This window comes from Pseudorca crassidens, chromosome 16 (assembly GCF_039906515.1).
Source record: "Pseudorca crassidens isolate mPseCra1 chromosome 16, mPseCra1.hap1, whole genome shotgun sequence".
NCBI lineage: Eukaryota > Metazoa > Chordata > Mammalia > Artiodactyla > Delphinidae > Pseudorca > Pseudorca crassidens.
In genome coordinates, this window is record NC_090311.1 from 54871335 (window position 1) to 54883829 (window position 12495).

General features: G+C 45.6%; 1 protein-coding gene across 1 annotated transcript in view; it reads right to left on the reverse strand.

Annotated features, from left to right (window-relative positions):
• Positions 1-416: 416 nt before the first annotated feature.
• RPS24 (ribosomal protein S24) overlaps positions 417-12495 on the reverse strand; it is a 270374-nt gene continuing 258295 nt past the window's right edge. Inside the window, exon 5 of the mRNA XM_067710395.1 lies at positions 417-429. Within this exon, the coding sequence (XP_067566496.1) occupies positions 424-429 (6 nt within the window). The 3' untranslated portion in view covers positions 417-423. The remainder of the gene's footprint in view (positions 430-12495) is intronic.

Sequence of the window (12495 nt, forward strand, 5' to 3'; positions counted from 1 at the left end):
GGGACAACAGTCTCCGGATATGGCAGCTAGAATGGAAGAGGGGACAGTGAGGGGTCACTTCTAGGTCCACATTGCACCCTGGGAGGTTGGAAGCCAAGCCAGGAGGGGAAAAAGGACGTTCTGCCAGACAGAGGCCAGGTGCTGTTCTATTGGGGGACGGGGGCAGTCCCATCTGAGTGGGGACCGTATTTTCCGCATGACACTGGCCGTATTTCTGTAGGGGAGCCCCACGGTGGCCTCGTGATGGAAAAGTTAGGGCTCTGCTGTACTGATATGTCCATCAAATCTGCCCCTGAGGGGAGACATTGTGCCTTCCAGAGCAGAGAACAATGGACACCCAGCTGCGGGTGTGTGTGTGTACATGTGAGCGTTCTCCCAGACATCGTCAAAGGAAGAGATCAATTTAGAGAATTAGAGGCCAGCTCACTTTGCATGGCTTCTAGGAGGCTCGTATGGTAAATAAGGATTCAAGAAAAGAAATGTTGCATCATTCAATTAATTTCAGCCTTGAATCGCAGTGGCTGGGTGGGGATGGGGGGGTGGAATTGCGGGGGGAGTGTAATCAATACCAAGCATTCAGCTTGCTAACATGAAGCACATTTCATACAAAGCTGGACATTTTTCTCCTTGTCATAGAGAATTATCTTAATTATTGTTTCAAGGAACAGCCTTATATAGCATCATCTAGTAGTCCAGGAGGCGGCTCAGAAACTCGTCACTGGAATAATTTATGATTTTTCTTTCTAACATCTTGGTCTTGTTTGATATGCTTGCCATTTCTCCCTGACAGGGAGGTCGATTAAATCACATTTATATTGTAAACGTATGCATTGCTTTTTACCCAAGGCGCTGGATGAAGAGATACAGGGGCCCCGAGGGAGGGAGAAGCCAATCCACTTTCATATTGCAAATTTCTGCTGTTCGGAAGAAATGAATGGTTGCCAGGGAGAACTGGGAATTACTTGAGGATGCAAAATGTTATTTTAGAATCCTTTTGAGAGGGCTTTTTTCCCTCCCCCACCTCTTCCAGAATTTTCACTTCTCTGGCTGCTAATGGAGGTCAGGACCAGTCTCTGTGCAAACGCCGAAGGAATGCACTTCACCGGCATTCTTCAGGGGATCCGCCGGAGCCAAATTTCGTGCTGGCCAACCTTAAGCAGACTGCTTCTCGGCCTCAAAGGAGAGTGGGGGACACGTTTAGAAAAAAGGAGCTATTCACATTTTGCAAAGCACTTCATCCTCCCGTCTGGGCCTAAAGCTGGTTGGATGTGATGGAGGTTTTTGTAAATTACAGAAAGTGTTCAAAATCAAGAGGGGAAAGGTCATTAGCAGAGACCAGGAAGAAGGGACACTGCACCATCATTAACCTAACCGAACTAATTAGGAAACATTCAGGTTTTATAAATTATGCAAGACGCTCAATTTATACTTTTTCAAATTCCTACCATAACATAGATAATGAGGGAACATTTACAGTAACAGCGTAACCTAATCAAGAAACCCTTTCATTAGCATGAAATCTTCCAACACGGTGTTTGCGAGCACAACAAACGGAATTACAGATGTTGGGGGAGGCTGGGGGAGGTGCAGGCTGCGTGTAGGGAAGGTGAAAGGGGGCTGCTGATTTCACTTTTGGCCAGGCCTGTGGTTCTAAGAAACCTCCCCCACCCACCCCCAGCATGAAACAGATCTTCCCCAGGGCTCAGTCTTGCAAAAGGGCCAGAGAGATATATCTGGAAGGTCCCCGTGACTCCCCAGCAGCCCATCCTGGGATGTGAGTCAGCCGGTGGATGATTTATAAGGACCTCTGTCTTGACCCTCTAATCCTGGAAGAGTGATAACCAGGGAGCATGGCAAACCAGCCCTTTCTCCCAGTGGAAATACCCGCCCACCCCCAGAAGGCATGAGTCAGGCTCCTGTTGACAGTACTGTCTTCTGCAAATATTGGACAAACATCTTAAATGCAATTCACCAGGTGACTCTGCCTGGTACTTCTGAGATCACTGCCAGTGGACAGAAGGCAAAGAGCACACTCCAGGCACCAGGAGGAAATCCCAGGACGCAAAGGACATTTTCTGAGATCAAGAGAGCCAGTTGAATCCCTACGGTAAGAACTCACTACCTCCTAGCGAAGTACCTTCCATGTTAATAGTGGCAAAGCCTTTCAAAGGCTCTCATAGGCTGCATACCACGGACGGGGTAGCTTAAACAACAGAAGTTGATCCCTCCCAGTTAGGAGGCTGGGAATTCGAAGATCAAGGTGCCAGCAAGGCAGGTTTCATTCTGAGGCCTCTTCTTATGGCTTAGAGGCACCCACCATCTCACTGTGTGCACACATGACCTCTCTTTGTGTGGGCAGAGAGAGAGGGTGAGAGAGAGAGCAAGCTCTGGTGTGTCTTCTTATAAGGGCACAAATCCCCTCATGAGGGCCCCACTCTCATGACCTCATTTAGCCCTATTTCCGCTCCAAAGGCCCCATTTCCAAATACCATCACTTTAGGGGTTAGGACTTTAACATAGGGATTTGGGGGAGACACAAATATTCAGTCCATAATACCCCCAAAATGGTATGTCTACCCAGAACGTGTGAATGGGACCTTATTTGGACTAAAGGTCTTCCCAGACGTAATGAAATTAAGGATCTTAAGATATCACTCTGGTTCTAACCCTCCAGTGCCAGGGATAACAGCCTGCTCCCCATCCTGCCTTCAGAAACCTGAAGTCGGGGGTACTTTATGCTCACAGATAGAGACCCCTCCCCTCGTTCTTTCTACTGTTTCTTATACAACATGGTTGTATATGACTTCACGATTCTGGTAGCTATCTTTTGGGCAAACCAAGGCACAAACCATGAGATGAACATGGGTGCAATATAGTGGAGCTGTCACATCACTTATTCCAGAACCATTCATGTATTCACTCATCATTCATTCATGCATGTGTGCATTCATTCATTGAACAAGAAATTTTAAGGAACTCCTAAGCATGAGGGTCCATGCTTGGAGCTAAGGGTATGGTGGTGAAAAGACACAGTCCCTACTCTTAAGGAGTTTTCAGACTAGCTTGCACCCAACTTCTACCCACCCAGCCAGGACTCCATTGTGTGGGAAAGGGCCCAGTGGGGGCAAGCCCTGCCTTAGTTCTGAGTTCCTTGAGACCCAAGGGCCTTGTATGAGTCGAAGCCAAGGGCTCTCTGGTTCTGTCCTTCATCCAAGTCTGGCTTCCCCAGCCCTGCAGTCTTCCCAGTGCAGTGGGGATATTTCAAACACCGTCATGGAAATTAACTTTGCTATAACCATTCAGGGCATGAGCTTCAATTACCCAATCTCTGGTTCTCTGGTGCAGGGAAACCCACGACAGTGCAGGAAATGTTTTCCCCCATCATGACCCACATTTCTATATTCCCTCCAGTCATTTGCAAGCAGCAGACTGTAAATTCTGCCAGGAAGAGGCCAGAGGCGATGCTGTCCGCTTTACCTTCATAGCCGTGTGGGAGGGATGGTTCTCGGGCTTCTCCCCTCTGGTTTTACCACTTGCAAAGCAAAGAGAAAGGAGCAAATGTGTCCAAATTACTCCCAAATGTTCCTCTGAAAACCTTAGGCTGACCCTGGCTGCCAATGAATTAGTCGTAGGGTGACAATTTCGTTAGATCTTGGTCAGTGAGCATAAACCTCTGGTTGGAGGGTGGGGTGATGGTGACCCCAGTTTGGGCAAGCTCTCACGCAGATGTTCCCAAACGTCCAGCTGTTTGGCACCAGAATGGCGCATCTGGATAAGAAGCTAGAGGTTTCGTATCCAGCGGTTTGGGGGTCAGGCCAAGATAGTGCCAACGAGGGGCTGGGATAACTGCTTTCTAAAGGCGGTCGTTGGAAGAAGAGCCCGGGCAATCCACACCCAGCCGCAGCTCCCACTGCCCACAGACCCCGTTAGCGGAAAAAAACTTCTGTTTCACAGAGGAGGGAACCAAGGGCCCCAGAGGCCAAAGAAGAAAAGAGCTTAGAATTAACAGATTTGGGATAAGATTATTTTTGAGGCTAGATGGAATGATTCAAGCACCGGGCCTATCCAGTGAGGTCAGCAAGACACAATGACCATCTCCATCCTATGTCAGGGCAAATAGAGGCCAGAAGAGGTGAAGCCCGGGACTCAGGGTCCTGGTCAGTCAGGGTAGAACCAGGTAGGTATTCAGACTCCAGTCCGTTGCTCATACATATACCCCAGTAGCAGCCTCTTCCTACACCAGGCTAGACCGAGCTGGAATGTGTGCCTAGCTCCAAAGGAGATAAGAAAAGTCACACAGCCACATCTGGAAGTCATATCTTAGATATTTCGTGACCATAAGTAAAAATTCAAGGGGAAACATATGTTTTGATTACATCACTTTAGTACCTAAGATTTAATAAGAGGAAGAGGTGAGGGTGTGGAGTGACAGGGAGTATGAGGAAAGAAAGAGGAGAGCAGAGCCAACGTGTGGGGAGAGGCAGGAACATCAGAGAAGGAGGCTGCTCCCTGCAGCTCCATATTATATATAATCACCCTTTGGGCTCAATTCCCATGAGGCCCCACCGGGGTACAAGTCCTGTTTCTGGAGCTCCATGAAAGCCTGTATCCTTCAATAAGCCCCTTCTAAGAGCTGCTTGAGTGGGCCTCTATTCTTGGCAATTAAATGGACCCAACTGAAGGCGTCGGTGACCATCTCCCCTACCAGCCCTTGTCAATGCACAACTTTCATCCTTTCTTCCTCCCAGATGCACATGAGCATCAACCCTCCAATGGACAGCCCTCTCCACTGGGGCCTGTGCCCCGATCCACTCCTAAAGTCATTCGCTGCAGTGTTTTTTCGACAGTTACAACTAACTCGAGTCAAACTCCCCTGATGGTGAGATGCTAGTTGCTGCATCATGGTGGACATAATGCTGTGCTATTGAATTTTTGTTACAGGCCAGGGCTGCAAAGGTGAACAACATTGAAGATGGAACAGAGGGGCAAGCAGAGTCTATTGGTATCCAGAAGAGCTATCAGACAGGGGAGTCAAGGTGGCTTCCCGGAGGGGACGCCGCGGAGATGGACCTTGACGGAATGTCCACTTGTAGGAAGGGTGGGGAGAAGGTGGGAATGGCATAAGGTAAGGGCACAGGACCATGAATGCATCTAGCTCATTTGGAGGATGCTGATGTTTCTTTTCCTACTGACCTCAGCTGGTCTCATCAGCTATCAGCCATGGCCACTAATACCTCTGGGGCACGTGGGTGGTAGGGGACAGGGAGGAAACACAGACATATTTTCTTTCTAATTTCCTGCTTTGCTCCTATCAATTAAAGGCCAATGGTGTCACCAGATGTTATTACTACATGATGAGATATCCTGGGGATGGGGCTCCCTCCGAATTTCACAGATGAGGCTCAGAAAGGTGAAGCAATTTACCTGGTATCACCCAGCAAGATAATGAAATAGCCATAACAAGGATCCATTTTTGCTGACCCCAGACCCCTGGCATCCTCCACTGCACCCTTCTCAGGGCAGCCAGCTGTGAACATCTTTTGATTCTCTCCCCAGTGGACTCTATGGCAAGGGCTTCCAGGGCCTGGCCTTTCATTATTTTTAATGCTGTTTACATATGAGAGAGAGATAAGACACATGGGCAGTCAGAAGGTACAAAAGGGCACCCGGTCAAATTTAAAGCCCTGGGTGCCACAGTGCCCTTCTCTCCCCTCTCTACCTCTCCACCAAACCCCTCTGATGGTTAGGAAAATAACTGAGGCTGTCATATGACTCCCAGCTGAGGGGCTGAGGCTGGGTCAGGGAATTGATGGCCTCTCCTGGCAGTGATGGAGGGGCTGGAGTCAGCCAAGGTTAGAAATGCAATTTCACAGAGGAGTTGAAGATGCGATGGGGAGGGGGCGGGGCGGGAGAGGGGCAGAGAGGAGAGGAGACATCATGGTTGCAGGAGGAGGGAGAGATTCGTGTGGAGAGCTGTTGAGGGCTGGTGGCAGGCTTCCCCAGCCAAGCGTGGGGCTCCCCAGGGAGCCCGTGGGAATATGAACACTCTCTGTTGGTTTCTAGAGAGAGTTCCTTCTTAGGGGACTAGGTTTTCCCTCTTCTAAGTCTCTCTGCCCTTTAAGACTCAGCTCACCTCCCCCAGGAAGCCCCCTTGAGCTCCCTCAAGACTAAGCTCTAAATACCTTCTCTCCACAATCCCATATAATCCCTCTATCTCAGCCCTTATGGCTTGGTACCAGGAGTGTGTGTGTGTGTGTGTGTGTGTGTGTTTCTACATGTGTGTATGTGTCTACATACACATGTGTGTGTGCTGTGTGTTTGTGGGCATGTTATTGTATGTGTGTGTGTCCATGTATTTGTGCATGCCTGTATGTACACAGTAAAATCTCAACACGTGAATGCTGAATGAGTGAATGAATCCATTGAGTGGATGAACTAACAAATGGGCTGTCTCTGGGACACAGCTTGGAGGACGGGACCTGCCTCGCTGACTGTCCACCTCCCCCACTAGGATCTAGCCTCCTGGAGGGTAGGGACTTGGTCTGGACTGCACACCACTGGGAACCCAGAGTCCAGAGCAAGGTATCTCAGCCTCAGCACTACTGCCACTTGGGGCAGATAATTCTTTGCTGTGGGGGCTGTTTTGTGCCCTGCAGAATATTTAGCAGCATCTCCCGCCTCTACACACTTGATGCCAACAGCAGGCCCCGCCTCCCAGTTGTGACAATCAAAAATGTCTCCGACATTGCCAAATGTCCCCTAGAGGGCAAAGGAGCCCCCAGTTGAGAAACATAGAGGGATGGTTGGCACAGGGTCAGCACTAACTAGTATTGATGACTAACTAGCTGGCCTTTCTCAGCCTTGCAGCTACCTCTGGCTTGCCCAGGATGACTGCCAGCCCAGGGGCATGGACTCCTGGATCAGGGGTGAAATGCCAGAAGAGTGTGAGGGCAGGACTTCAGTCCCCGACCTGCAGGATCAGTGGGCAGCACTGCAACAGGATAGGCTGTGGACTCCGGGCTCACCGCTTTCCCCTTGCAGGCAGGAGCCGTCTTTAACATCCTCCCATCCTGGGCCTGGGATATTAAGGATGTCACTTCCTGCCCCAAGTGCTCAGCACCCATGTACCTAACAGGAACTGGATTCCAGCTCTTGAATAGAGAATAAACCATCCCTCACGACCTCTCCGTGGAGCCCACTTATCCAACAGTGCCGGAGGCAACACCCAGTTCCTGTGTGAGCTCAGTTAAACCAGGACAAATCTCTTGGCCTTTTTCCACAACGGCATCCGTCTGAGACCAACGTGGAAATGTCGTCTCATGAAGAGGCTATCAAATTCTCCAATCCCTATGCCACAGTAGGTAACAAGGACGTGACCTGGAGGTTTTTCACTGGTGGGAGAATTGTGATTGTGATTGTGTGTGTGTGTGTGTGTGTGTGTGTGTGTGTGTGTGTATGTACCATCTACCTTCCCCAGGGGGTTAGAAGATTGAGACCAGAGACTGGTGAAGGCAACCAGGACACTGTCCCACAGGTCTTGATGGGAGATGGGTGCAGGGAAACAGTTATTGGCCAAGACAGATAACTGCAGATATACAAGGTAGAATGAAGCTGGAGCATTTTGGAAATTGGACCACCCACCAAGAAAAGTGGAGAACAAGAGAAGTCTAGAGGGCTAAGGGGCTTTCATACATAGTTCCTGCACCAATTGGCATCAGCATGCTGGACACTCTTACTGGACCAAGAATATAAGAACAACGATAGTCATCATTATGGGGCTGAGACAGAGAGGACATTTGAGGACTCGCTCAACTGCATCTGCTGGGTTTTTTCCACTAACTACATTGTTAGTGTTTCAAGGGCAGGGACCAAGGGCCTTATGTTCCATTATCCTCCACAATGCCTTGCATATGGTGCAGAGTGCAGTAAGTATTGTGCATTTGTGGCTGATGGTTAAGATAACCGATGCACATTGACTTAGAAAAGTGGACTTTCAGATAAAACAGTTTGCTCCCTTTAGTTCTCTCACTCAAACCAGATCTGCCTGCTGGTTGCTGGGAGACAAAAACCAAGAGGCAGCTCTGACCATTCTTTCATTCAACAAATAATCCTGAGAACTCCCAGGCCACCTCAACCCTGGCCATACACATCCATGCTCTACAGGGCTCTGGGTGTAAATGATAATAAGACAGAGGGATTTCTTTCCCTCATGGAGCTAAACAAGACCCAGAGCCCTAGGGGCACAGCCACCATTTAGGAGAGAGGATGGATGGAAGAAGGGCCAAGAGGGTACCAGCCTAGCTACTGAGTAATAATCCTTTTGCACAGAATTGGTATACATGCTCATCCCTCTCACTTAAGCTCCCTAAAAGCCCAGGCTGCACACTGCTTCCCAGAACTTCTCCCAACCCTGCCTGCTGTGCTCACCATGCACACCCACCTGCAGAGTTTTCTCCAGCCTCTGGTGGACTAATTTGCCCATATCCCAGCTTGTCCTCAGCCTAACCCATGTGTATACCCAACCAGAAGTCCCCTGCTGTGGCACCAGGGACTCACCAGTGACCACAATCACCCATGGAGACTTGGGTCCCTGAGATTCCCTTAGGTGTGGAAGGGCCCACACCCAGAACAATATTCCCTCTATGGACAATCTGAATAGACCTATAACAAATGAAGAGTTTGAATCAGAAATTTTGAAACTATTTTACAAAGAAAACCTCAGTCCCTGATACCTTCACTGCTATATTCTAAGAATTAATACTAATTCTTCATAAATTCTTCCAAAAAATAAAAGAGGTGAGAATACTTCTCAACTCATTTTATAAAGCTGGTATTACCCTGATACCAAAATCAGACAAAGACATTACAAGAAAAGAAAATTACAGGTTAATACCTCTTACAAATATGGGCACAATAATCCTAAACAAAATACTAGCAAACTGAATCCAGAAAGATATAAAACATATATCCTGCAACATATAAAAAGAGTTATACACCATGACCAAGTGAGACTTATCCCAGTGAGGCAAGGTTGGCTTAACATTCAAAAATCAATTGATCATCATATCAATAGAATACAAATGAAAATCACATGATTATCTCAGCAGACGCAGAAAAAGCATTTGATAAAATCCAGCAGCTTTTCCAGTCAACAAACTAGAAACAGAAGAAAACTTCCTCAACCTGATAAAGGGCACCTATGAAAAATCCAAAAGCTAACATCATACTTAATAGTGAAAGACTTATCTTCCCCATAAGATCAGGAACAAGACAAAGATCTCCATACTCACCATCTGGATTGGAAAGGAAAGAGTAAAACTATTTCTATTTACAGATGAAATAACCTTGTATCTTAAAAAATCCTAATGAATTCACTAAAAAGCTGTTAAAACTAATAAAAAGTTCAGCAAGGTTGTAGGATCCAAGGTCAATATACAAAAGTCAATCCTTTATATACTCACAATGGACAATCCAAAAATGAAATCAAGAAAACAATTCCACTCACAATAGTATCAAAAAGCATAAAATACTTAGAAATAAATTTAACAAAAGAAGTACAAAATTTATACTCTGAAACTATAAAATACTGTTGAGAGAAGACAAATGCGGGGAAAAAAATCTCATGTTCTTAATTTTGTTAAGATGGCAATTTCCTTCAAACTGAGCTACAGATACAGCATAATCCTGATCAGAATTCCAGCTGACTTCTTTGTAGAGCTTGACAAGCTGATTCAAAAATTCATGTAGAATTGCCTGAGACTCAGAATAGCTAGAATAATCTTGAAAAAGAAAAACAAAGTTGGAGGACTCATATTTTTCAATTTCTAATCTTACTACAAAACAACAGTAATCAAGACAGTGTGGTATTGGCACAAGGACAGAGGTATAGATGAATGAAATGGAGAAGCCAGAAACAAACTCATATGTCTACAGTCACTGATTTTAAACAAGGGTGCCGAGACCATTTAATGGGGAAAAGATAGTCTTTTCCACAAATTATGTGTGGACAAGTGGTTAACTATATGCAAAAAATGTAGTTGTACCCCTACCTCATACCATAGACAAAAATTAACTCAAAATTGATCCAATACCTATGTAAGAGCAAAAACTAGAAAACTCTTAGAAGAAAACATAGGGATAAATCTTCATAACCTTGGATTTAGCAAAGAATTCTTAGATATGACACCCAAAGCACAGCAACAGAAGAAATATAGTAGAATTAGACTTTATCAAAATTAAAAAATTTTGTGCTTCAAAGGACACCATTAAGAAAGTGAAAGGACAACCCACACAATGGGGGGGAATATTTGCAAATCATATATATGATAAGGGTTTTTATCTAGAACATACAAAGAAGTCTTAAAACTCAATAATAATAATCTTTTTTTAAAAAACAAATAGCTCAATTGAAAAATGGGTGAAGGATCTGAATAGACACTTCTCCAAAGAGATATACAAATGGCCTATTGGCCTACTGACATGAAAAGATGCACAGTATCATTAGTCATCAAGGAAATGCAAATCCAAACCACAGTGAGATACAACTTCATACCCACTAGGATGGCTAAAATCAAAGTCAGATAGCAACAAGTGTTGACAAGGATGTGGCATAATTGAAGGCTTCATATACTGCTGGTGGGACTATAAAATGGTACAGCTACTTTGGGAAATGGTCTGGCAGTTCCTCAAAAGCTTAAACATAGAGTTATTATATGTCCCAGAAGTTCCACTTCTAGGTAGATACCCAAGAGAAATGAAAACCTATATCCACACAGAAACATGTACAGAAATGTTTATAACAGCATTATTCATAAAAGCCAAAAGGTGGAAACAACTCAAATGTCCATCAACAGCCAAATAGCTAAACAAAATGTGATATATACATATAGTGGAATACTATTCAGCCATAAAATGGAATGAAGAAGTATTGACACAAGGTACAACATGGTTGAACCTTGAAATCATTATGCTAAGTGAAAGAAGATGGTCACAAAAGACCACATTCTATAGGATTTCATTCACATGCAAGTCCAGAATAGGCAAATCTATATATAGAGAAAGTAGATTAGTGGTTTATTAGGGCTGGGGGTGAAGGCCAGGGGTGTGATAGCTAAAGAGTATGGGGTTTCTTTCTGAGGTGATGAAGATTTTCTAAAATTGATTATGACAATGGCTGCACATATTTGTGAGTATACCAAAACCACTGAAGTCTGCACTCTACATGGGTAAATTGTTTGGTACATGAATTATATCTCAAAGTGGGTTTTTTTTAAATCTTAAAAAAAAAAACCTATACGTCCTCTAAAACATTGGATTGGTTAGAATTTTAGAAAAGACATCCTCCAGGACCTGTAGATTATCATACTAAGTGAAGTAAGTCAGACAGAGAGAGACAAATATCATATGATATTACTTATATGCAGAATCTTAAAAAAATGATAAAAATGAACTTATTTACAAAACAGAAACAGACTTACAGACATAGAAAACAAACTTATGATTACAAAAGGGAAAAGATCGGGGGGAGGGATAAATTGGGAGTTTGGGATTGACATATACACACTACTATATTTAAAATAGATAATCAACAAGGACCTACTGTATAGCACAGGGAACTCTGCTCAATAATCTATAATAATCTAAATGGGAAAAGAATTTGAAAAAGAATAAATATATGTATAACTGAGTCACTTTGCTGTACACTTGAAACTAACACAACATTGTAAATCAACTATAGTGCAATTGAAAATAAAAAATAAAATAAAATAAACAAAAACAAAGAAAGAGGGACTTCCCTGGTGGCGCAGTGGTTAAGAATCCGCCTGCCAGGGCTTCCTTGGTGGTGCAGTGGTTGAGAGTCCGCCTGCCGATGCAGGGTACACGGGTTCGTGCCCCGGTTCGGGAAGAGCCCACATGCCGCGGAGCGGCTGGGCCCGTGAGCCATGGCCGCTGAGCCTGCGCGTCCGGAGCCTGTGCTCCACAACGGGAGAGGCCACAACAGTGAGAGGCCCGCATACCGCAAAAAAAAAAAAAAAAAAAAAAAAAGAATCCGCCTGCCAATGCAGGGGACACAGGTTCAATCTCTGGTCCAGGAAGACCCCACATGCCGTGGAGCAACTAAGCCCATGCGCCACAACTACTGAGCCTGTGCTCTAGAGCCCATGAGCCACAGCTACTGAGCCCATGTGCCACAACTACTGAAGCCCACACGCCTAGAGCCTGTGCTCCGCAACAAGAGAAGCCACGGCAACGAGAAGACCACTCACGGCAATGAAGAGTAGCCCCCGCTTGCCACAACTAGAGAAAGCCCGCGCGCAGCAATGAAGACCCAATGCAGGAAAAAAAGAAAGGGAGGGAGGGAGGGAGGAAAGAAAAAAAAAAAAAGACATCCTCCACTGTAACTCTCTCATTTTACAAATGTAGACACTCTGGCCCAGAAAGGGTTGTTAACCGTACCCAGGTCACAGAGCACGTAAGTGAGAGGGCCAGAACTAG